This window comes from Notamacropus eugenii, chromosome 2 (assembly GCF_028372415.1).
Source record: "Notamacropus eugenii isolate mMacEug1 chromosome 2, mMacEug1.pri_v2, whole genome shotgun sequence".
Classification (NCBI taxonomy): Eukaryota; Metazoa; Chordata; class Mammalia; order Diprotodontia; family Macropodidae; genus Notamacropus; species Notamacropus eugenii.
In genome coordinates this window covers 260,950,750-260,978,156 of record NC_092873.1, presented here as the reverse complement: position 1 = coordinate 260,978,156, position 27,407 = coordinate 260,950,750, and the positions used below count along the sequence as shown (strand labels likewise).

The 27,407-nt window shown below is 39.0% G+C and overlaps 1 protein-coding gene across 1 annotated transcript; it reads left to right on the top strand.

The window, feature by feature from the left end:
• Positions 1–13,286: 13,286 nt before the first annotated feature.
• On the top strand, positions 13,287–26,303 carry TBXT (T-box transcription factor T). The gene is made up of 8 exons (XM_072638482.1): positions 13,287–13,497; positions 14,497–14,761; positions 15,654–15,788; positions 17,584–17,645; positions 17,768–17,829; positions 19,860–20,036; positions 22,484–22,613; positions 25,235–26,303. The coding sequence occupies exons 1-8, from the start codon at positions 13,292–13,294 to the stop codon at positions 25,506–25,508; spliced, it is 1,311 nt and encodes a 436-aa protein (XP_072494583.1). The 5' UTR covers positions 13,287–13,291; the 3' UTR covers positions 25,509–26,303.
• The last annotated feature ends 1,104 nt before the right edge of the window (positions 26,304–27,407 follow it).

The window sequence follows — 27,407 nt, the reverse complement described above, 5'->3', positions numbered from 1 at the left end:
TTAAATGAATAAAATAAAATACATAGGATTACAAAGGAAAACAGTTATAATGAAATAAAGATGTAAACATTTTCCCCATCAAAGTCTGTGGACCCAGTTACAGTCAGCCCTTGGGAATTTGTGTACCCCCAAATTAAGAACCCCTGGATAGAGGATAGAAAGAGCTCTGGAAGAAGAGTCAGGAGACCTAATTTCAAGGCCGAGCCCAAGATCCAAGTGACTCTGGGCAAATCATTTCATTCTTCTGTTTCCTTATATGTAAAATGAAGGAGTAGGATGAGATGATCATTTAACTCATTTCAGGTTCCAATAATTTATGAAGCCTATAAGTTGACTACTAGCAACATGTAAGATAACTTTAGGGAATGTTATTAAAAGGCATCAAAAACTGGGCAATACTTTTGCTCTCAAAGTCTTTACTTTGTAATAAAGATACTTTACCACTACTAACTGTGACGGCTCATCATAACATTGAAGTGATTGGGTTTTTCAACATTATGCCAGTGGAGACCAGCTTCTACAAAGACTTCTACCACACTGTTGGTCTGTCATCCAGTGGTTCAACTTTGTTGAGTCTCTAGAGTGTCAGCATTAGGCTAGCCTAAGGTAAGATATAATTCTACCATAGCAATTCTCCAAGATCTATTACTAAGCACAAAATCTTGATGAATGCAAGGTTCATTGAAACATGGAATTATTGTAATGAAGATTGTTAGCATAAGGAGGGCAAGTATCCTAGATTATTATGTTCAGAGCTGAAAGGAACCTTAGAGAATATTGAGTCCAAACCCTCTACTTTACAGATGCAGAAAAGGAGACTCAAGGTGAAGCAACTTGCCCAGGATCCCATAGCTACTAAGTATCTGGGGCAGGAATTGAACCAGGTCTACCTTATTCTAAACCTCATGTCTTAGCTAAACTTTGTATTTCCCCTAAAGCTGAGTTTTTCAAAGGGTGTGTCCAAGTAAGGCCACTTCTTTGACCGCACCCAAGACTTCCACTTTCTCCAGCACTGCTTCCCAGCTACAAAGAGTAGAATTAATCAGCTTGTCATAAACAGGGTCCCAGTAGCAGTTCTTTCCCATCTCCTCCAAAGCAAGTCCAGGGGAAATACCCAAAGAAGAGGGTAAGGGTTGGGGAAAACATAGAAAAGATTTAGGAAGCTCAGATAAGGGATCTGAACAGACCCCTTGGGAACTCTACTTTGAAGTTTTCTCAGCACTGTTCAATGATGGGAAAAAAAGTTTGGCAACAACTATCTTAAAGCATAAAGCTGAATAAATGTTTGGAAAAATTAAATATAATGAAGTAGGACATAATACCCCTAGGAGAATGCTAAGTTGACTTTCAACTAAAAGATTATAAGCCATTAGCTAAAGAGAAAGTCTTAGTCAAAGAAAATATCACCTTGAGGGAAGGAAAAGAGATGAATTGAACTTGGGGCGTAGTCCCCAAAAAGAGAGGCAAAAGAGAGTTGGTGTCAAACTTGGGGTATGGTGGTATAATAATTATATATATATACACACACACATAAAATATAAATGTATGTATGTATATATATGTAATTATATTTGTGTATGTGTATTCATTTACAATGCAACATAACTTCTTCAAAATTTGAAGAACAGGGAGAAAACTAATCTGGTTTTACACCCCCCCCCACAAACATACATACACATGCACATACATCCAGACTTGTGATTTTGTTGATGTGAAGAAATTTCCTCTACCAATTGAGAACTATAACTGTTCTCAAACTTATGGTAGTATATAAATTAACACAACAAAATAACAAACCAAAATAATTAAAATAACATAAAATAAGTCACTTAAAATCATTTAAAAATATTTACTACATAATAGAAGTCCTCCTTTGGTTGCCATAACATATTTTAGACCATTTGGTATTAAGTTCATAACATCTAGACATGTGCTTTAATTCATCATGAAATCACAAATCACATTGAAAATTAAGTACACCTTTGATAAACCACATTTGCTTACAATGCATACATTTCTTTTTTCAGTGGGGTTTGAATCAGGCAAGCTCCCAGGTCACTGAAGGGTGTTTATTTCTGTCTTTTGGATATATCTCAACTTTTCTTGATACCTGGCAGTACTCCTTCTCCATTTGGGAATTTCTGTAAATTCAGAGTAGTTTTGCTTATCAATGTATCTATTTCTTTTCCAGAATTCATAATTTCCTTAAGGGGGACAAAACTTCTAATTCCACTGGAAAAAATGCCCTCCCCCCACTCATTTTTTGGGGGATGGATATTTTAAAACAGTTGATGAGGATGCCCAGATCTTATAGGCTTACCTAGAATTCTTTTGTTACTGATATGTGTAGCCTCAAGTGAAAAAGTCAGTTACATTAGTAATAATTACTTTTCTTCCCCAATCTTCAATACTTCAGTCTTTGTCTTGCTTATGACAAATATCTTTTTTCTTCATATCAATAGTTAGGAAGTTTTTTAAACTAGTTTTTCCCCTGTACTTCTAACTTCAAGGAAACTATACTGCACAGCAGATGAATTAATAATAGCCTCTCCAGGGGTCAGCTCATTCTGAAGGATCTGGCTTATTTTCTAACTATAAATCAATTTTTAAAAAATTCACAGACTTTTTCAGTTCTTTGCAGTTTTTTCTTTCTCGACTGTACTTTTCTTTGCACTTTGATGTAACTGATTCTGTCTCATTGTGAGCTCGAATGATTCTTGAAATGATAGATTTCCTCATAATTGTCAATTGCACCTGTCAATTTTTTTTTTTTAGAGAATTAGTTGATGTAGTGGAAAAGAGAGAGAGAGAGTGAGCAGATTTGGAATGAGAAAACTGGAATTCCAATTTTAGCTCTTCCTTGTGTCACCTTGTACAAAGCACTTAATCTCTCTGAACCTGCCTTTTCTAATCTGAAAAATGAATCAATTGAACCTGATAGTCTTTACAGTTCCTTCCAATTTTGAATCCTACAATCTAATGATTACAACACTGTCTGGCTTGCCATTTCCCAGAGCCACTAGTCAAGACTCTCCCATTCCCAAAAGAAAAAAAAAATTAAGATAGTCTTTGGCAGAATCTGTCTATGATACTTTACTTTGGTTCAATAGGCATTCAGTTTCTCCAATAATATCCCTTGGCTGATCAAAGTTCTGCATGACTGAATAGAAGTCTGCATTCTACTATGGCATTCCATGGTCTAAAATTAGATCTCCATTCTTCCCCCATTCAAACCTTGGGGGAAACTGAAATTTTATTCAAGAGGAAAGCAATCAGATTAACTGATTAAAGTAGTTCTCACTAAAGTGTGAATGACATATAGACTTTAACCTGTAATGTTATTTGCAATTTAAAATCAGAATTTGAAAGGTATCACTTCTTGGTAAAATAGATGAGAGAGAATATTATCTGAGCAGGACAATGACTTTTTCTTATACCCTTTGTCTATTCTTATCCCTTCAGCAGTACCTCTTAGCTTTTTGGTGTTCAGTCATTCAGTCTTGTCCTATGTTTTATAACCCCCAGGGACCCTAAAGCAGGCCAGACCCTTGTATCTTCTACTATCTCTTCAAGTCTGTCCAAATTCATGCTTGTCATTTCCATTACACTATCCATCCATCTCATCCTCTGCTGTCTCATTTTCCTTTTACCTTCAATCTTTCCCAATATTAGGGTCTTTTCCAATGAGTTCCATCTTCTCATCATGTGGCCAGCTTACATGACCACCTAGCAGGGAAAATAAAATCAAAACTACATAACTTAGAATTCAAAGTTCTCTATTATTCTAACCTCAGACCTAACTTTGCTGCTCATAGTTTTCAGCTTCTTGAGGTAAGCCTCATTTCATTTTCTAAACTGCTATATTAGATGCCCTACAAAAACACTTCAAAACGGATGACCTGAATGAATGTACCCCTGCCTTTTTTACTAAGTTAAATCCTACTCATTCTCCAAGGCCCTACTCAGATTCTTACCAACACCACAAAACTTGCCTTGATTGCTTCCTCCCATAGCCTTCCATTTATTCTTTGAACTCCTGTTGTGGTTTTGTACAGGAATCATCTCCCACATTGGACTACAAGCCAGAAACCCTTAGTTTATCCTTCTTTGTACATTTCACAAAATGATTAGCAATGTCTTCCACAGAACAGAATTCAGTACTTTTTTCCATTAATAAGTATGCCTAAGAGTCTTATTTTTGCCCCATTTGAGAGGGAAAAGTTCTTTCTAAGTTACTTAGAGTCCATATTAATATCACTTCATGCCCCTATTAAAACAGTTCCCCAATTCAATTAGTAAGTATGTATTAAGTGCCTACTATTTTCCAGGACTTAAAGGTCTTCTATGTCCAATAAAATTAAAAAGAATGTTCTTTTCCTTTTTGGAATTATTAGATAAAATTCTCGTGGCTCCAAAATTCATTTAAATGAATGTTTTCGTGAGTACTGCTAGTTTATGTAATAAAAATATAATTTCCTCTAAATCTACAGTTGAGTTAGAATGATACCCAAGTTTACAGCAAAAACCAGGCTATCCCTCATATTATATGGACCGTAGAGAGGAGCACAGCTCTAGAATCAGAAAGAGCCCAAGACGCCATCGAGCCAATCTTATTTTATGGATGAGAAAACTATGGCTTATTGAGTGGGCTCCATGACTTACATATGCTTCCATGACTTGCCAAAGATCACATAGTGATCATAAAAGGTAGCTTCTGAATATAGGTCTCCATTTCCAGAGCCAGGGCATTCTCTACCATGGAATGCCATTGGACTATTTTCTGGATTGTTCTTTTCTAGAGTCTAGTCCAAGTGTCCTAATAATTTGTTGTTCAGTCATTTTGGAGTCATGTCTGACTCTTCGTGTCCCCATCTGGGGAGATACTGGAATGATTTGCCATTTCTTTCTCCATATCATTTTACACATGAAGAGCTGAAGCAAACAGGATAAAGTGACTTTCCCAGAGTCACATGGCTACTAAATGTCTAAAGTCAGATTTGAACCCAAGGAAGATAAATCATCTGTAGGCCTGGTGCTCTATCCACTGTACCACCTAGCTGCCCTAATAGTTATAACCATCCAAAAGGGAAATGAGCTGCTTTAGGAGATAATTGATTCACTATTTCAGAATGTCCATAGGATCAAAAGATCTAGAATCAGAAGGGAACTTATAGGTCACTTAGTCCAATCAGTTTTACAAAATGAAGGAATTGAGGCACCAGACACTTGCCCATGGTCACCCAAGTAATATTGGATGACCTCAAGTTCAACACTGCCACTTTAGTAGACCTTCCATTCTGGTATGTGGGCTTTAGCAGAGACTAGAATAGTTGCTGGAGATATTTTTTGAGGGGATTCTTGCTTGGGAGTACTTTGTTGCAGATGACCTTTGAGGTCCCAGATTCTTAATTTGATCAAGGAGAAAGAGTAGTTGATAAAGTAGAATGAATGACTACTAAACTTTTAGAGGATTCTAGATTTTGGTCAAATCAAGCAACAAATATTTATTAAGCACCTACTATGTGTCAGATACTGTGCTGAGGGTTGGACATGCAAAGAAAGGCAAAAAATGATCCTTGATCTCAAGGGGGTTATAGTCAAATATGGGAGACAACATGTAAACAACTCTGTACAAACAAGAAGTAGACAGGATAAAATTGGAGATAATCTCCGTGGGAAGACAATAGCATTAAGAGAATTAGGAAAGACTTCTTGTCTTGACTAGCTTTGTGACCTTGGGCAAATGACATTCATCTCAACCCCAGGTCTCTCTTCTATAAAATTATGAGATTGAATTAGATCAATTAGATCTCTCCCCCCAACACTAGAAATGTCCATGATAAGGCAGAAAGAGAACTCTAGACTGTCCTGGTATGGCAGCCTGGTCTGATGCATTACATATATGTAAATGAAAGGTACAAATTGTTAAACAATTTATTTTTGCGTGTGTATGATTTAATTGGTGTAAGGAGTTCCCAGTGAGAACACTGCTTCCTCCTTACCAGCAGATCAGCAACCCACCTGTAACTTTAAAAAATTGCCAGAGGCATTGAGAAATTAAGTGACTTACCCAGGGTCACATTGCCAATATATCTCTACTAGAGGGAGAAGATGATCCTGTCTTTGTAACTACAATGCCTGCCCTCTACCAATTATATTATGCTCCCTCTCATGTAAATGTAGCATTAATTTTTGTTGTCATTTTTATAGTAACTGACTTTGCTGTTGTTCTAGACTTGATAAGTGAACGTGGAGATGGTGAGCTGGATGTCACCAATGTAAAAGCCATTTGGACTGCCCCAGTTGTAATCCTGTTAAAATTAGAAAGTAAATGTAAATGTAAAACAGATTAGAAGGATTTTAGGAAGAGGGGAGGAAACCATGAGAATAGAATGATTCTAAAGGCATTAAGGGAGAAAAAACCATCAGTGCCCAATTGCACATTCTCTATCATTTGCCTCAGATTCACTCCACACTTCTGGGATTTGAAAAGCTAATGTGACATCTCCAGCAAATAAATATCAAACCCTCCAAATTAATGCCTGCAAATTTAAATATCTATTTTTAAATTCTTAGAAAATCTAAAATGTTTTGTTGTTTCTAGTTTAGTTGTGTGTATATATGTATATTACACATGTACATACATATCCATCTATCTGTGGGTTCTCATAGAAATTATGCATCACATTTTCCTGATATATGAAGAGGCATGGGAAATTCTTAAAGTAACATCAATCCTAATATCCAGAAATTGAACCAAATCTTCTAAACTTTCTTCCTTTTTTCAAAAACAATTATTCTGAACTTAAGAAATAAACCAAGAATTTCCATAACATAGTACAATGAGGAGGAAAAAGATAATTGCACATGAAACTGCAAATTTATTATTTCTTCTTCGGAGAATACTTTCTTAGGTATTTTCCAGAGTCCTTGTCATTTGTTACTTAAAAAAAAAATTATTATTGACTTCCATTGTTTTTATATCACTACATTTCCCACTACGTAAGGTCCATCCTTAAATAAATTTTAAAAGGGGAGGAAAAAAATTCAGCAAAACTAACCAACATACGAAAAAAAAGCCTGACATTATATGCGTCTGCCACACCCATAGTCCCCCACCCCTGGAAAGAAGCAGCAGATGTTTTCTCATATATCTTTCTCCTTTTTTTTTTTTTTGGTTTTATTTTAAATATTGCCTACTTGTCTTTGTGCTAACTTTAGCATTCATGATTCCAGTTCTTGTCAAAGTCTACTCAGTAATGGCTATAACTTTTCAATTGTCCCTTAATACATATTATTCTTTTCCCTTGTGTTTATTCCTCTAAAACGTTTTGCCAGCTTTTATCCCTGAAGTCTTTTCTATCTATCCACTGACATTCCTGATATTTCAGTTGGCAACATTTACATGCATTTAGTATATTATTTTGAAACCTGATATGGGCAGAAGGGTAGACATTGCAATTAAAATCCATGTAAAGATATAGTTCAAATAACATTCTAGTTATAAAACAGTCTTCACAAGCAAAATGCAGAATGTGGTTAGTCAAAAGGGATATATTTAGAGTAGAATTAAAATTATTAAAGAAATTTGGGTTGGGTCGCACTGAATTATTTGAAAAATGATATTTATTGTTTAAAACAATGATTTACACACTAGTATCTTTTGGCTAGAGTTGATTGTAAAAATATGTGTGGTTTTGTTGTTGTTGAGTTGTTTTTCAGTTGTGTCCCACTCATCAAGACCCCATTTTGGGTTTTCTTGGCAAAGATACTAAAGTGGTTTGCCATTTCCTTTTCCAGATTGTTTACAAATAAGGAAATTGAGGCAAACAAGATTAAATAGATTATCCATAGTTACACACCTAATAAGAGGCCAGATTTGAACTCAGGAAGAAAAGTTTTCCTGTTTCCAGGTCCTCTATACACTGCACCACCTAGCTACCCTTATATGTGGGATTAGATTCTGCAATTGTTTCTATCTCCCTCCCCCTCCCCTTTTTAACCACAAGTAATATGGGAAAAATTTAGGGGGAATATTTCTTTAAATATACTTGGTCTCAGAGGACTTGAATTTAAATCCCATCTATGCTACACGATCAACTGTGTGACTGAGCAAGTCAGTTAATTTCTCTGTGAAATGAGGGGGTTAGACCATTAATGATTCTTACCTTTTTTGCTTTACGTATCCTTCGGGCAATCCCTTCTCATAATAATTTTAAATGCATAGAAATATAAAGGAAACTAATTATATTGAAATTGTTACCAATTTTTTAAAAAACAAGTTCATGGGCTCCAAGTTAAGAATTCCTTACAGATGGAAATCCATGCCTCTATACGTATGAGAGCACTACTGGAGAATCAAGACATCCTATGAGAAGAAAAAGGTGGAAATGGATAATTATAACTAACATATATAATACTTTGAGGTTTGAAAAATACTTTATCTGTATTTTTTCATTTGAGCAACACAACTAATTTTGGTGGGTACCTTATTATCCTAATTTAACCTATAAGGAATCACAGACTGAGAGAGGTTGTGATTTACTTACCTAGGGCAGCTAGGCTGCCCAGTAGTTAGAGTACGGAGTCTTGAGTCAGTCAATAAACATATTAAACACCTACTGTGTGTCAGGCACTGGGCTAAGTGCTGGGGATACTGAAAGAGGTAAAAGACAGTTCCTGCCCTCAGGGAGCTCACCATCTAATGAGAGGGAGGAGACAGCAAGCAAATATGTACAAACAAGCTATATACAGGATAAACAGGAAATAAGAGAGAGAAGGTACTAGTATTAAGAGGGGGTTGGAAATGGCTTCCTGTAAAAGATGCAGTTTTAGTTCAGATTTAAAGCAAACTAAGGAAGCTAGTGCTCGTAGATGAGGAGGGAGAACATTCCAAGTATAGGAGACACCCAAAGAAAATGCCTGGAGCCATGTCAGAAAGAACTGAATTCAAATTCAGCCTTAGATGCTTGTCATCTGTGTGATTTTGGGCAAACCATTTGCCTCAGTTTCCTCAGCTGTAAAATGAGAATCATAACAGCACCTATCTCCCAGGGTTATTGAGAAGACTGAATAAAATGTTTGTAAAGTGCTTAGCACAGTGCTTAATAAATGTACCTTCTCTTTCCCCTGGGATCATACAGCTAGCAAGTGTTTGGGAAAGGATTTAATCTCAGTTATCCAGAGAAGTTTGTCGCTAATATTCCCCCACCTGAATGGGAGTAGTTCCTTTGGAAGTAAATGTCTACTAGAGTAATTAGTATTATGCCCCCAGCAGCATCTTGCCACTTGCGGGGTGGGAGTCACTTCCTTGGATTGCTTTTCAGTTAAAGAGGAATGAAAAGAATGGCTGATTCTATATGAAATACTGGAACATAATGTCATGAATCCTAGAGATAATGGAATAAATCATGTTTTGAGTGGCTCAGCATTAAGGAATTTTAAAGAACTAGCTAAATATGAATTGTAGGAAGCCCGATACAGTGGAAGAACACATGACTTTGGGCTCAGAGGAACTGCATTGGAATCCCAACTCTGCAACTTAATATTTGTACCACTTTGGGCAAGTCACTTAATATCTCTGGGTCTCAGTTTTGTTATCTGTAAAATAAAGGGATTGGACTGGATGACCTCTAAGGTCCCTTCCAGTTCTAAATCTACAATCTTTAATCTTTCATTATTATCATTGGAAAAACTACAGCCCTCCAAATCCCATATAAAGTTAGAAAGAAATACAGAGAATGTAGTTTTTCATTTATGTAGCTAAGTTTTGTGAAATCCCTGCCACTGCATACTTGTTATTATAATCTTATCTCTTTAATTGTCTCCTTTAATGTCTGTCATGGTGATCTATTGTACCATTGATTTTTGTTCAGTGAAGAGAAAGGTTGGTGGAGAATGAAAGGGACTCTTAGTGTCCCATATTGGAGATAATTGAAGCTCAGATTGGGGAGGTGGGTGGAGAGAAGAGATTGTTTAGCTTTTAAAACGCTTGTCAGTCTACTTTGCTTATTGTCTAGAGGTAAGGTGAAGAAAGTAGGGTAGACAAGGTGTCTGTCCACAACCTATTTATTGCAAGAAAAATAAGGAGCATGTCCGATGTTGATGATATCGATTGATATCCCAGGGTGGGTGAGACATAGCAATGAGAAGGCAGACAGACCTTGAGAAAGAAACAGCTGGAAGTGCCCCAGCCCCCAGCGTGGGGAACACATTGCTATAAACTGGGAAGTCTTTATTGCTGCTGGGCTTGGAGGAAGTTTTTGGCTGTAAATGGTCATGCACTGTAGCTCTCAGTGAAAAGGCTGTGAGAGTGGGGTCTTCTCTTCAGAACCAAAGAACAATTAGAATTCAAAAAATGAGATGCAAAAAGTGAAGGAACGAAATAATACTGGGAAACCAGAGAAGACACAAATTATTCAAGGAAAGGAAAAGTCTCATCCAGCCTCAAGAACACCTTTACACTCTAGCTAAGGAAGCCAAGACACTTTGCTCCACTGAGTCTTATCAAAGCCTCAATATCCTTTTCAAATATTTGGAACCTTAATATTCCTGTTGTGAATTTCTTTTTAATTTATCCTGACTGACCCTATGCTGCAGAACTGAAGTCTAAACAAAGATTTCAGAATTATCCACTGATTCTTCCAATATTCATTAGCTCTTATGAACTAATGGGGAAACCATTTACCAAAGCAAACAGAGCTCTGAATGAACACGGATGAAACGAGATTGCACCCTAGTGCCGCATCCCAATTGAAGTCTTCCTCTGTGTAGATCTTCACTTTCTCACACGCATTAACTCTCCCCGGTGCCCTGACATTTTTTCTTTAAAAATACAAAATGCAAATCTAAAGTAGAACTATTTCCTTCAGGATACCATTTTTTTTAAAGAAAAAAATTGTAAAAATAGACCAAACAAAATCAGTAACCGAAAGAATTCAGGTGGGAGGTATTTTAGTCCATTTGGGGATTAATGAATAATTTCTAGAACACCTTTCCTAGTCTACTTTTCTCCCAAAAGAGTAAATTAAAGCTCTAGCAAGGAGCATTGAGGACAGGGAAAGTAAACTGATCCAATTTCTGATCTGGAGACTCCTGCTTTAAGTAGAAAAGGCAAGTCAGATTGGACATGAGCGGATAAATCGACTCGGGGATGACAGTCTGAATTTACCTCAATTTCATACCCCGAGGGGCAGAACCTTGCAAACTGTCCGGGACGCGACAGTCTACAACCAACCTGGAATTGAGTGTCCGCCAGTCCTAAAACTTGAAAGAAGTTTGTGACAGACTCCCTCCAACTCTAAGTGAAGCAAAGGTTTTAATTTCCTTCCCATAACGTTCTCCCTTTAGGTTTAAACATATTGATGGAAGGAAAGACCCCTCCTTGTCCTAGGTAATCTCGAGAAGGTAGCTTTTGGGTTATGTATTCTGAAAGCCCGCCGCCTAAATAGCAAGGATGTATTCAAAAAGGTAGCGTAGAGTTGATTAACTTTCTGGGATGGTAGTAGGTGAGGACCGCCAGTTACCGTGAAAATCCCTCCTCCTAACATAGAGTAGTAGTAGTACTACACTAAACCAGACACCTCTATTCTTCTGAGAGAAGGAGGATAGATGATTTGAGGTTGATGGAGAAACTTTACAAGGAACAACTGCGTCTGTAACCTAAAGCTTCCTGAATCAACTCAAATCAATGAATCAGGCCAGATCTTTAAATGTGGAAAGGCTTTCTGAGTTAAAAAAAAGATTCTCAGCTTTACACTGGCTTCTGCTTTCTCTCGCCTGTTTGGGCTCCTGTTTAAAGGGATTGTTATTGTTTAAAGAGACCCCATTGAACTATTTCCTGCTCATTGTCACCTCTCCTTCTCCTACATCCAGAGGTTCTCACCGAAAGGTAATAAACCTCTCCTCACACCACTGACTGCAGCAGAGAATGCAAAGTACTCCGAGTTGGGAGCAATTCCCAAACCCTGCGTGTGGGTGGGAATAAATGAACCCCTTCCACCGTCTCTCTAAATCCTGCTCCTGAGCTTCGAGCTCAGTAATCATACGCGAAAAAGGACAGAAATAGAGACCGCTTCCCATAGTCAATAATAAATGCATGAGTATGCAATGAAATAGAAATGTTTATTGGTGGAACAAAGAAAAAAAGTTTTGAAAGTTCAATTATCTGTGTTTCGGCTACTGGATAGCCCCTTGATAAATAAATGACACATTTCTGCGAGTTTCCCATTTCTGATAAGGAGTTCCAGCTTCCTGAGGAGGGCCAATTCAGACCCAGCCTTCAATGAGTGTAGTAGGAGAAGGTGAGTCGAGACAGTCTCCAATTTTCTGTGAATAAAAACCCAGAGAAGCTACATCTATTGCTTATAGTAAGCTAGCCAGCCAGCAACCAGGTGCTACCAAGGAGTTAGCGTGTTGTGAAGGAAAAAGCTGACTTGCATCTCCTAAAGATTGCTGCCCTCAGATCTCCAGGTGAGACCACAAATTTAAATCTCCAGCCTTTGCCCCCATGCTTTCAAACCTGCTGGGAGAGGGTGAACTGGGAGAGGGAGAAGGGAAGACCGGCAGGGGTAGGAGGTGGGGGTGGGTGAAGAGAGGAGCAAAAATAGAGGTGTCAATGCCTCTGCAATGAATGTATGAATTGAGGGCCAGGAGGCGGCAAGTTATGGGGCTGTCCATTTCCTCCTCCTCGGCGGCTGCCGTGGCGGGTTCCAGCGGCTTTGATAGAGGTGCAAACATTTTGGGGAAGGCGGAGGGGGTGGGTGTGGGTGTGTAGAGACTTGGGAAGGGAGGGGGAAGGAGGGTTAGGGAGGGGAATTTACATGAAACAACCTCTTGGGATCCCACTGGCGGCAATTAACATCACAGGCTTTCCCCGGGCCCAGTTCTGATATGGCCGCAGCCAGCCAATCGGTCCCCAGGGCCAAGCACATCAAAGGATGCTCCTGTCCAATCAGGCATGTCCCCTCTTCCCAGGGCCACATGGGCTCTATTTATGGGGGGCGTAATTACTACCCCTAAGACCAGTTTCTGTCTCACGTACCGAGAGTTCAAGTGGAATTAACTTTATTCCCCCCTCCCCTTTCCCCTGACCCCCTCCCCCCAATTTCTATCTACCCACTCCTTCCAAGTTTGCAGCTGTGCGCTGGGATACTTCGCATCTCCTTCCTGGGCTGAGTTTTCTTGCAAAGGTAGCAACCTGGTACAGCTGAAGGTGGCTCTCGAAGAGTGAGTTGGACCTTTGGGGGTGGGGGGAGGGGTGGGGGGTGGGGAGGGGGGGGGCAGAGAGAGGATGAGCTCCCCCAACACCGAAAGCTCTGGGAAGAGCCTGCAGTACCGAGTGGACCATCTGCTGAGTGCTGTGGAGAATGAGCTGCAGGCTGGTAGCGAGAAGGGGGACCCCACAGAAAGCGCTCTGCGCGTCACGCTGGAGGAGAATGAGCTCTGGCTCCGCTTCAAGGAACTCACCAACGAGATGATCGTCACCAAGAACGGCAGGTAAGGCGTTGTAGCTCCGCACCGAGATTTCCCGACCTTCCTGCCCCAAACTCTCTTCAGTACAGTTCTTCTATTATGTGACCTTGGGCAAGTGACTCATCTCTCTGGGTCTCTATTTCCTCCTCTATAAAATGGGAGCATTGGGTTGGATGGGACCCTCAGATCTCATCCAGCTCTTAAATCTCGTGACTCAGTTTCTGGTTGATGGAGGGTAAGCCCTCTAATTTAGGGGGCAGGTCCTGCATTTCTGCAGTCTGGAGACACACTGTGAAAGGCTGTAAATATGGACCTCAGTTTCTTGGGGCGAAATCTTTTATGTCCCCCTTTTCTTCTGGGAAATGCTGGTGCTTCCACCGTCACCCTATCCCCGTTTCTCTCTCTCTCTCTCTCTCTCTCTCTCTCTCTCTCTCTCTCTCTCTCTCTCTCTCTCTCTCTCTCTCTCTCTCTCTCTCTCTCTCTCTCTCACACACACACACACACACACACACACACACACACACACACACACACACACACACCCCACACACACACCCCATTCACTTTAGAATGCAGATTTGAGCTAGTTCCCAAGTTTGGTAGCTTGAAAGGTCAGAACCCTGGATTGGTATGCATTTATACTTTCTCATACACATCTTCAACCACCAGCCCTATGGGAATGCAGAGGAGTGTATCAGGAACCTAGAAATATTTCAGGGCCCGTGTGGAAATGTTGGGTTTCCTAATTTTCAGTTCTTCCTCTACTCCTCTACTTCCCACCTCCCTGTATTTTTCCTCTGTGATTCCTGAAATTTCCCAGTCCCACCTTTTTCATAGTATCGCTGCAACCAGTCAAGAAATGGGAGCAAGAGGCTCCTTTGGTGGGATCTGAGGGTCATCAATTTAAACATTAAGAACTTGTTATATACTAAGGACAACAAACAGCTCCCCTTTTCCTTTCCCTCCCCTACCCCATCCATCCTCATCTCTGGCCCTCTCTTGTTTGCTTCTCCCCATTTCCAGGAGAATGTTCCCAGTGCTGAAGGTAAATGTATCTGGCCTAGATCCCAACGCTATGTACTCTTTTCTGCTGGACTTTGTGGCTGCAGACAATCACCGATGGAAGTATGTAAATGGAGAGTGGGTGCCAGGGGGCAAACCGGAACCTCAGGCCCCAAGCTGCGTCTACATTCACCCAGATTCACCAAACTTTGGAGCTCATTGGATGAAGGCACCTGTCTCCTTCAGCAAAGTCAAACTCACCAACAAACTCAATGGAGGGGGGCAGGTAGGTTCTGTACTCATTTTGACAGACTCTTGGGTGGAGAAGTGGGTCCTAAACTGAGAGACTAGAAGGGCAGACCCAGGGGGACATCAGAGATCAGGTGAAAGAATCCTGCCCCTGCTCCTTCCCTTTCCTGATTCAAGAGTTAACTTCTGATTTATAGAAAGCTGATAACGGTGACTCCAAGTCTATCTAAAATGTTGAGGGCAGGAGGCAAGGGAAAAAAAAAGCCTAAATTTAAGGATTATATGAGAGAGATTGGTTACTGTGTACTCCCCATTCCCACCCCCATATATAGATTTCAGGTATCCCAAGGTTACGGGTATGTGTTGAGTTTGATTATAAACATTTCTTCTAGTAAAACTAAATGTCTCCTTTAATATTTACAACTAGAAGCTTGTTTCAATCTGTAATAAATAAAAATTGTTTTTCTAATTTTCTTTTCTTTCGTGGTTGGGAATAGTTAATGGAAGACATTGTTTCCTGCCAAGATATAAAACAAACCCAGCTTTTAAGGGCTTCCTTAGCTATTATAGAGGCCTCAGGTCTTAATTCTGCCAAACCAAAGACTTTTCTGATTGGCTTTCATTGACCTTAATGGTGTTTGTGTAGCATATTTCTCATACCCCTTTATGAAAAGGTTATTCTTCGAGCAACATAAATACATACCTGGAGAGGTATTACCTGACTATGACCCAAAGAACTTTATTCCCCCTAACCATAACATTCTTTGATTTGGAATGGATCTGCTTTGCTTAGGACATGCATGCTGGGAGCTGGGATGGCTATCTTCCTCCTAAAAAAAGCATTAGTGTCAAATGAATGACTTCTCTTTCTAATGAAGCTGTTTTCTTCACCATGCATTCTAATGGAGGACTTCTCCTGCCTTCCTCAGATCATGCTGAACTCCTTACACAAGTATGAGCCCCGAATCCACATAGTGAGAGTCGGTGGGCCCCAGCGCATGATAACCAGCCACTCCTTTCCTGAGACCCAGTTTATAGCAGTTACTGCATACCAGAATGAGGAGGTAGGAAGAACTCTTCAGAATTGCTTTTCTTCTGGGATTCCACTCTCTCAGAAAGCTGGAACTTGGAGCTCCCTACAAAGAAGAGGATGGGGTGGGGGAGAAGAGATAAGATAAATAGTGGAAAACTGGGACCACCGTTTTAAAGGGATCACATTTGGTTCTGCTATTTGGGCAAATGCATTTCGCAGTAAGGATTTATTTTGTTTAAACTTTTAAGTGTGCTTACCTATGCACTAATATTATAGTTTCAAAGCATGTGAATCATGTTGAGTACCTTGGAGGACATGCTTAAAAGAAATAGGAGGGAGAGGAGAGGAAGAAGAAATCTAAAATGAAATTGTATGATAAAGTATGGGTCTTGATCTGGGATTTCATAGCTATAGAGCTCTTTGGATGAAGAAATTCTCTGTACTAGTCTACCAATCTATAGCTTCTAATGTTAGAGAGTGGCCTGAGGCCCTAAATTGTTCATTGATTTACCCCAGCTCAGCAGTAAGTATGTTTCAGAGGCCCTCAGTCCTTACCCTCAAGGTCAGATGTCTATCCACTAGGATAGGCCAGTTTGCCTTTCATTGGAACCATCCGTATATTGTCAAATGAAATAATGTATGTAAAACACGGTATAAATGTTAAAATGCTATATGTCCTTAATCATTTTGCACTTACATCTGACTCTTTGTGACCCCATTTTGGGTTTTCTTGGCAAAAATATTGGAGTGTTTTGCCATTTCCTTCTCTGGCTCATCTTACAGATGACCAAACTGAGGCAAACAGGGTAAAGTGACTTGTCCAGGGTCACACAACTAGTAAGTTCCTGAAGCCAATTTTAAACTTAGGAAAATGAGTCTTCCTGACTTCAAACCTGGCTCTCTACTCACTGTATCACCTAGATGCCCCAAATGCCATGTAAATATATACAAATATAGTAGTATTAATACTAAAGGTAAATAATAAGAAAAAGGTTGTTTTTCTTTTGTCTTTGTGGAAGTAAAAAAATGACGAGGCATACCATTTCTTTAATTCTATCAGAGTGTTGTGTCTGGAGCTGAGAGGGTTTGAATAGAAGTTCTGCCATTTGGCGTCTGTGGACAAATCATTTTACCCCTGACTCTTAGTTTCCTCATCTGTAAAATGATGACAGTTAAAATCTGTAAAAAATCTGTAAAAACTAAATGACAGTTTAGATTTCTCCCAGCTCTTAATCAGTGTAAATTAAGATTGACAGAAGAGGTTCCTGCCTATCACAGTTGTCCAATGAGGAAACAAGTGTGTAGAATCTTCTTTTGACTTGAAAGAAGAAACAGCCTCTCTATCCAAGACAGAATCGTTTATTTGGGTAGTTTGGGGTAAAATCTTGACTGGGATTTAAAAGAGATGTCAACAATCTCTGTTTCCCTGACATAATTTATATAACAAATGGTGCCCTGGAGATTTGAAAAATTTTTAACAAATCTGGCTAAATTAAAATCTAGCAGAGAAGGTGGAGGTTTTATCTTGAAGGTCTCCTTTGACATGGTATACACCCCAAAATTAATCTGGGGCAATTAGATGATTTTTGTAAACTTATTAGGGTGAATCTTCAGGAAACTAACTTTAAGCAAACTCTGTCTATGAATGATACTTGTGGAAATTTTCTTTAGAGCATCATCATTTGTCACAGAAGACTTTCTCATAGAAAAATTCATTTAGATATTTACTGATTGTTGATTTTTTGTGGGGTGTTGTTTAGTACTAAATTTAGTATTGGGGCAATGCAAAAGTATATTAGCGAATTCAATTTCTTGTTGTTTTTCAGATCACAGCTCTTAAAATTAAATACAATCCATTTGCAAAGGCTTTCCTTGATGCAAAGGAAAGGTGAGAGAATTCCTACTAACCATGCCCACTCAGCAAAATATACGGAAGCTCAAATATTAGTTCTATCAAAGTTCCTTGAAAGAGTTTTATTTTTTGACAAAATTAAATTTGTTTTTTAATAGAAGTGACCACAAAGACATACTGGAAGAATCAGGAGACAACCAACAGACTGGATATTCACAACGTATGTTATGCCCTGAGCTATTGTTCTAAAATACACTTTATTATTAAATCCTAAGAGATGGAGATAGACCTAGAAAACAAGGAAAGTAATTTTGAGGTTGCTGAGTGAAGGCAGGGTAGGAAAATTGTCCTTCTAGGTACAGGGCATAAGAACACATGGTAAGAATGATGCTGACTCCACCTTCCCTGTACTGTTTACCTCCTCAGTTAAGATCAGCACTTCTCAGGCTCTGTGAACCTATGTAGCTAAGGAAGTTGTATGTGGTCAGGGTTATGTTATGATTCACTTCTGCCTCCTTGCACACACATACAGAGGCAACTTAACAGGTGGGAAGAATCAGGGTCAGAAAAATGAGAGGAGAGAAAGAAATATTTCTTAGAGGCCTCAGAGTCTGGCCCTTGTCTTGAGGCAGCAAAGGAAGAATGCACATCAGCAAAGTTTACTTTTTGTAAATGGTGTTAGTGGGTGAATATCATAGGAACTGAGTTTGTGGTAAGATCTGTAGGAAATAGGAATCTTTCTTAAACTGTGAAGAGTGAATTGGTTCAAGGGGATCTAGTGTTAAGTGTTCCTGGGAGTTCTAAATCCAGTCCCAGGTAATTGTAAGGTCTGGAAAATGGCTCTGTGATGCACCCAAGTCAAAGTTGAATTGGCCCAGGCTTTCTGTGAGTCCTGGGGAGGCTTACCAGTCAAAAGTAGCCTCTTGATGGCTGCTAGGATAGATGAAAGGTTAGGATTTGACTTCATACTGGTATGCTCTGGGTTTAGTATTCTCTTTGTGGTGGGGAGGGAATGTGGTGAAGTCTAGATAAGTAGCTCTCTCTTTATACAACTATAGTAGGGCCATTTGCCCCATGGGTGTATTAGGAGAGAGTGTTTCCCTGCCTCTGTGTACAAGTGTATCAGTTTACTCCCTCCATATAGAGCAGAGATCAGAGCTTTTTGGAAAGAACTGCATGTAGACAAAGCAATAACGACTGGGGAGTTTGAAGTTTAAAAGTACTGATGCTATTGGGACCATCAAAATTATGGCCAGTAATTTCAAGTGGCAGCAAGGAGATTAACAGACATGACACACTTCTGATTAAAAACTTTTTCCCTCTTTTTTTCCCCTGAATATGTAGCTGTTTATCATCCTGTGATAGTTAACAAATCTCTTCTTAAGTAACTCAAACAGTATTTTAAACCACTTAAAGTAGATGATAAACAAACTGGGATCACAGATGAGATTTCACATATGTTGTGGGTATATCTGCTGAGCTCACTTAGATCTTGTCTAAAGAATCGTTTATAGCTTGGCAATTGTGAGCCATTCACTTACCCAAATTAATTGTCCCCCTTGGGGATTTCTGAAACAAGTGACCACAGTTTTCCAAAAGGAAATGGGAGAAAAAATGGATTTCAAATTACTGCAGTGTGTGTGTGTGTGTGTGTGTATTTGAGAGAGAGAGACACAGAGATAGACACATACACACAGACAAAGACAGAGACAGAGAACATGAGGAAAGAAAGTATTTTGGGGATACTCCAAAAACATTCTAATCAGGTGTTGCAGACATTAGGTTCCCCAAAAGAAGATTTATTTTTAACCACAAATCTTTGGTATTTGTCTATGGAGGTATGGTGAGACTGTGATCTGCATTGTATGAAGTTATCCACACTGATAAAATTGTGCATACTTAAAAATATTAAAAGTCTGTATTTTGGGGATAGGGAAGATTAAACTCTGAATCTGGCCATATGGCTGATTCAGACATTGAATTCTTGCTTTTGTACCCTGTATGTGTATTTTCTGATTTGTTTTTACTTTCTACATGGCCAAGCTGTTCACATGAAAGCTGATCTGAAGCTACTTCAGGGGAAAAAAGGGAGGAAGGAGATCAGAGGTCTGAGGGAAATATTTGCAAAAGAAACACAATTTAACAAGCAAAGTTATGTCTTTTACCAAACCATATAGAACTTACAGACTTTTTCTCTTGCCTACTTTCTGATTTAATAAGCTCCAGTGATTCAGTATTCCTTTCTCACAGTAGGAGGATGGCTTCTTCCTGGGACTGGTACCCTTTGCCCACCCGCCAATCCCCATGCTCAGTTTGGTTCTCCTTTAACACTCTCTTCTACGCATGGCTGTGAACGGTACCCCACGCTGAGGAACCACCGATCATCTCCCTATCCCAACCCATATACTCACCGGAACAACTCTCCAAGTAAGTCTAATGTCTGTGATTAGTTGGTGGTGACCAAGAGAGATTGGTTATTGTGAACCCAGTTTGACCTGTCTCTTGGGAAGGGAGTGATTGCACACAGACATGGGCCTGGGAGAAGGAAGAAAGGGAGAGGGAATGAGTAAGATAAGTGCCTACTTATGCTTTTTTGGTATTTATCCTAGAATGTATGCATGTCCATGAAACCTGAGGTTGTCAGAGTATTTTACTCATGCAAAATAAAAGGATATGGAAAAGCATTAATGAAAGTCACCCCAAGTTAGTTAGGAACATGGCTTCTAGAACATCTTTTCTTCTATCAAGGGTTAGATCAAAATGTGTAGTATTTATTAAGTACAACTGGTCTACCTTCTCCGCGCTAGGAATGTCTATCAACATGAAGACGGCAGTTAGACTCTCTATAAATATTGGTAATGGAAGACACAGGGAGGAATCACATCAGATACAATACAGTGCAACAATCTTTCTTCGTTTGTTATTTTGTAAAGTCAAATGAAAATAAACACATGATTTGACTATAAAAATGTCTTTGACCAGAGATTTCTCTCTTCCAACTAAAACTCAATTGGAATCATGGAGTTTATCCTCTTGGAAATAAAACCTTACTTATAACCAAACTTGGATTTCAATGCTTTGCCTACCCTCCCTTTAGAAATTATGCATAGCCTGTCCTACATTATATTTCACATATCCTACTTAATCGAGGATCTCCTAACCTTCTTTGTGCCATGGATACATTCTCAGAATATTTTTAAAGGCATAAAATAAATTACACAGGATTACAAAGGAAACCAATTATGTTGAAATATAGTCCGTTATAAAAATATTTTTTAAAAAACAAGTTCAAGAACCCTTGATTAGTGTAAATTAGAGACTCTGTTGATTGCATATGTATCTTTTTTTTATTCTCAACTAGATTTAGAAATGTCTTCAAGAATAAGGATGACACGGTTCTACCCTCCAGGATCAGTAGATCAATAAATTCTTGTCATTTTTACTCTTTGATCCAGGAGGGTGCCTTTCATATCTTTCCCTTACATTGCTGGCTCAAGCCATAGAGGAGTATAAAAGAGAAGAATGATAGGTTTGCCTGGTACCTTTCTACCATCTCCAAAGGGCTCCCAACAACATCTGTTGACTTTAATGATCATATCAATAAGAAAAATCTTGTTGTCACCATGAAGTGGTATCTCTATCTCCAAGTCAGCCCCTAAAAAAACAATGTGGCAAAAGAAATTAGATGGTATTTATTAAGTAAGACTGACTTTAATGGTTGGCTAAGATTAATCCTATGTTTTAAATTTTAAAAAAATCAATAAGTTCATAGACCTAGACCTGGGCAGCTAGGTGGTACAGTGGATAGAGTGCTGGGCCTGAAGTCAGAAAGACTCATCTTCCTGAGTTCAAATCTGGTCTCAGACACTTTCTAGCTGTGTGACCCTGGACAAGTCACTTAACACTGTTTGCCTCAGTTTCCTCATCTGCAAAATGAGCTGGAGAAGGAAATAGCAAATCACTCCAGTATCTTTGCCAAGAAAGTCCCTAATGGGGTCACAAAGAGTTAAATATGACTGATAGCAAGACTTAGATCTAGAACTGGAAGGGATCTCACAGGTATCTTAATTTCACATCTACCCAACTGAGACCTGAGAAATTTATGTGACTTGCCTAAGGTGCCTCAGGTGTCAGAGAAGGGACTTAAGCCCAGATCCTCTGACTCTTTTAAAAACTTTTTGACCATCAACAAAAGCATTCAAAGAAAATTGTTTTAAAAGACAGCATAGAGAACTCATAAGCTTAAAATGATTTTCATTTTACTTTTAAAAATTAATATCAACTAGCTTTATCATATCAATAGCAACAACTCATGTTTCCTTTCAGTTCCTCTTATATCTTACGTCAGATTTTTGCCCTAGTTTTATTTTGTCACAATCTTAGTACGTGTACTGTTCTAATATTCTGATAATATTCTAATAAATTGTTCTAATTCATTCCCTATCACTTCATTTGCCTTCCTGTATTTCTCTGTATTTATGTGTAATTTCTTATCACTCAGTAATAACTCCTTCCTATTGATGTACACAATTTCTTTATTTAATCTTTTCCCCCAACTAAGCAATTTTAAGTATGTAGAATATCTCCTCTGCTCACCAAAATGTCCATCTAAATAGAGCATAGCAAGGTATGTGTGCCTTCCAATACTAACTGTTTAATTTCCCTTCTAAACATATACAGTTGTTACAGGATTCAAGCTAGTCTAAAAGCATAGTTATTGAGCATATAAACAGATATTTCGAAAGGATAACAATTTGAATTACATCAATTGTTTGACATAATTGTTTTGATTAACATTTTAAATTTGACATCAAGTTGAATTTTTTGTTTAGGAGATTCCCCAATAATCTTTCTTTCCCCCATAAATTCCCTAGCCTATTCTGACAATTCTTCTGCCTGTCTGTCCATGCTTCAATCCCATGACAACTGGTCCAGTCTTGGAATGCCCACCCATACCAGTATGCTGCCCATGAGTCATAGCAGTGGCACATCTCCAGGTTCTAGGTAAGAGTTAAAGTTATATTGCTTCAAAGACTGTACAGAATCATGGTTTGGACCCTTAGCAGTTGGAATGCCATGGTTCCTTCATATGTCAGGAGGGAACTAGAGCCTCCTCCTTGATATTTGTCCTTCTAGCTGGCTTAGTACATGCAGAGGAGAGCAACAACCAGGAGCCACCTTCATGCAGGCTGTGGAGCCTGCTGGGGATAGGGAGAGACGGCGGCTCTCATCTCCTGCTCTGACCCACGTTCAGCTTTGAGGCAGTGCCCCCTGTGGCAATGGGAAGATATGAAAACCTCTCCACTCTCATTCAATCCACAAACATGAAACCTTTTAAACCACTTATTAATAGGGAATCTCATTATGAAGCTCCTGTTCTGAAGGAGTAAGTGGATGAAATTGGTGTAAATGAAAGAACTGGTAGATGGATTCGAGGGTGCGAGCAGGAAGAAATAGACAGAGGACAATGATGCTAAGTGCTTCAAGGCCTCTGATTGGGGTCAAGGACTTCAAATTCACAAAATATAATTAGTTCTTGTGATCACTCTTGGCTATAGTCATGACTTTGAGAACTAGAAGGTATTGTAGAGGTAATCTAGGTTCTCCCCACTCATTTTTTGTTCAGATGAAGTAACCCCCATTCATTTTACAAATAAGGACACTGAGGCCTCAGGAAGATTGTAAGTAACTTGTCTCCAGGGTTATTCAGATAGTAGAGAAGACTTAGGGAAAACATGATAGCTGTGTTCCAAGCGCAAGAAGGGATGTTGTGGAAGAGAGGCATTAAGATTTGCTCTGTTTGGTCCCAGAAGGCAGAAGCAGAAACAGTAGGGGGAAGATGCAAAGGGGTCAATTTTAGTCTTGACAACAAGAAAAAGAAAACAAAAAAAACTTCTCTATACTTGGAGCCATACAGAAGTGGAATGGGTTCCTCAAGAGAGGATGAGATCAGATCCCCTCCTTGGAGATCTCGAGCCAGAGACTAGATGACCACTTGTCAAATATATTATAGCGGCGATTCTTTTCAGGTGTGGATTGGACTATATTGTTAATGAGTTCAAATCTAGCTGCAGATACTTCCTGTTTGACCCTGGACGAGTCACTTAACTTCTGTCTGCCTCAGTTTCCTCAGCTATAATATGGGAGTAATAATAGCACTTACCCCATAGGGTGTTTGTGAAGGTCAGATGAAATAGTATTTGTAAAGCACTTAGCCTAGCACCTGGCACCTAAGTAGGGACATAACGAATGCTTGTTTTCTTTTTCTTCTCTTCCATCTAACTTCCCGAAATTCTGTGATTGTGACTCCTAGCTCTGTGAGCTTTCCCTTGCGCCAGGAGGGTCCCTTTTATAAGTTACTTATCTCAATGCACGCATTGTATATCTCTTACTCAATTGTAATGTCCTACAGAGCAGGACCTGTATATTAGCCATCTGTGCATTTCTCCTTAGTACTTATGGTGGTGTCGTTGGACATCTGCTGCAGAGCTGGGATGAGAACTCAGGCCCCCTGACTGTCAGTTTAAGCTCTTGTGGTTGAATGACTTTTAATGTGGGTTCAAATAACATTGAATTGGTCCCTGGTTTATTATAACTCCCTTTCATAGGTTAAAAAGTATTTTCAGGTAGGGTGAATTATAAAGGATATAGCACTGGGGATCCAGAAAGTTACTCTTCATTCCTACAGTCCAAGGCAGTCTACAATCTGGAACCATCCCACCTTTCCACATTATTTTAACAGTACTCCTCCCTCTATGCTTTTGACTTTCTTTACTACCTTAGTCCAACTGAATGAACTAGCCATTTCCCCCAGCTTTCTTCGGTCACTTCCCTGCTCCACTGATATTTTTCTTACTGGTCCCTATACCAAAGAGTTATCCATTCCCCTTAGCCTTTTGAATCCTACTTGATTTAAAACTTAACTCCAATGCTTTGGGTCTATTAGAATCCTTCCCAGAAAACCCCAAGCTGGTAAAGGCTTTGCCTTTCCCTCATTTAATATAGTTGGTTATGTATCTTTCATATTCCTCCCCTCTAAATTATCAACTTCAATTGAGATGCAAATATTGTATCTCCTAGCCTGAGCTTAGCACTCTGCACAAATTGAATTCATCAGATGCTTATTATGCCTGTTTATGTAGGAAGGCTAGACTTCAGTGTCCTTACCTACTAAAGAGAAATCAAAAGGAGACAAGAGTAGCTTATTGAAGGAGAGATAGAGCCTTGGAAAATCAGAGCTCTGGTCCTTCTTCAAAGCATTTTATCTGTCTGTCTTGGTGCAAGTAACAGCCTCTCTCAGCCTCAGTTTTCTCATCTATAAAGCAGGAGTAATAATAACACCAGCCACATTGGGTTATTGTGAGTATCAGATGAGAAAACCACAGTGTCTAAAGCACTTTGCAAACTTTAAAGTGCTGCATAAATGTTAGCTTCTATTATTAGTATCCTAACTTTCCCTACTTTTATCTATCTCACTCTGATTTGGGAACAATTTTTAGATATATACAAGTTCTTATGATTACAAACAGGATTTTGTTGTTGTATACCTCTTGTGCACCTGCTTTCTCCTCACACACCTGGCTGACTTCCCTGCTCTTTACTCACTGGGGTTTTCTTCATTCCAGTCAATATCCTAACTTGTGGTCGGTGAGCAACAGCACTGTTACACCAGTGGCTCAGTCAGCAGGGATGTCCAATGGGCTGGGAGCTCAGTTTTTACGGGGCTCTACTGCGCACTACCCGCCTCTGCCCCATGCAGTTTCAGCCTCTTCTTCTTCTGGATCTCCGCTGTATGAAGGCAGCGTCTCAGCCACAGATATCCCCGACAGTCAGTATGACGCTTCAGCACACGCCCGCCTCGCAGCCTCGTGGACACCTGTATCACCACCTTCCATGTAAATCGAGACACTTTTAAAAAAAAAGAGTTGCACAGACTTTTTGCTGTTGTTTCCTCCTGATTCCTGTGGGTTGATTTGGTCTTCTTCTAAAGGTCTCTCTTCATGGTGTAGAAAAAGAGTTCTGGACAACATTTAAAAGAATTGAAAGCTAGATTGCTGTTTTAGCGAGTGTATGAAGTCCCCAATTCTAGGAAAGAGGAGCAGCACTTCAGTCTTGGGCTTGGGTTGGGGCTTGTTTACATGTCACTGGGAATTGGATCTAGGACAAAAAATGAAAACAAACAAACAAAAAAACTAGCCAGCCTGTTTTCACCTAGGTTTGTTTGACTGGGACCCAGAAACTTCACAAATACAAGGTACCACTCCGTATTTGATAACATAATCTGGACACCAAATGTAATGGTCCCCATATTATCCTTTTGTCAGTGATGTGTCTAAGTACGCCTGTTCCTCTTTAAATGAACTGGCTTTTTTCCATTTAATTTAAAATGTTACTTTGGATCAATTTCCAGGTCAGTTTGTATGGCAGTGAACATAATTGTAGTTGAGCTGTTTAAAGACAGAGTAAATTGATAGTTGGAAAGAAGATTAGAATTGCACAAGATTTAGTTAAACTGCAAAATTTGGGAATTCTCAGCCCACTGGAGTGTTATTATTTTGAGCATTTGCAATTATCTGTATAGTTAGATTACACCACAACTGTATGCTTATCTTCCCTTTTCTACTAAAAAAAAAAAAATCAAAGACAATCAGCAGGAAATATTTCCTGCTAAATAAAGGCAATATGCAAATTTTGGCTGCTCTAGTTGTTCTTATGCAAATCAAATCCCCCCACCTTTTAAGGTGAGTTTTACTGTTTGATTACATATGGTCATAAGATACATTCAGAGAACTTCCCACTCAGCATTTCAAGCAGCTGTGAAAGAATTATTAGATGATAAAGGAAGTGTAATTCTTTGTAATATTTAATTTTATTTCAAGTCTCCTATTTATAATTCACATTCATAGTGATTGTTTTGCACATCATAGCATGAGCCAATGTGGATATTAGACCAATTATGCACAGGGCACCAATTAAACTTTTTGAGGGGTGGATATAAAGGTGAATTGTAAAGTTTAGTAGCTTTAATTTTAATGTTTAAGTGATGTCAGCCTCATCTGCTTTTGCAGACGCCTCCTTTCCAACATGGACCTCTGCATTGTAGTTTGATTTTCAATTTCTAATATAAAAAGAGAATGCAATGCAGAGGCAGAAAGAAAAATTTTATAGTGTCTTCTATCTTTATCCTGATGCAAGTAAACAAGGCAGAATAAACCAGGTCAAGACACATTTTCAAGGAGTCTGTAGATAATGGGACCAAAACCCCTTGACCAGAAAAGAATGATATGCTTTGTCAACTTCTTGTAAATTTGGAGATTTAGTGGCTTCTATTTTGTGAAAATGTACAGTGATTGTGTAAATTCTTTTATAGCTGTCTCTTTTATAGCAACTGTATTTAATCATGTATAACATGTATTTTAAAATAAGTTAAGCATTTTCAAGTTTAGTAAAATAATTTTGAAATGTTAATTTGCACTTTGTGAAAATACGTATGCTAATCTCTGTTTTTTAATCCATTAGTTCAGTTTTTTTGTCCCACTCAGTCTAGTTTGGATCTCTGGTCTCTTCATCAGTGTGAAATATTTCAGAGGAGAACACAACATTATACCTCATTTTGCACAACTTGTGACTTAGGTTTTTGAATTTTGTTTTTTGGTTGAGCCATTTCTTTTCCTTTGGGCTACACTGAATGAAAGGTACATTTTGGAAAGAATCAAACAGCTCTTTTGATTTAAAACAGTGAGTCATAGGATGATATTTCCAAGATCCCTCAATAATAGGATTCTAGCCACATATGAC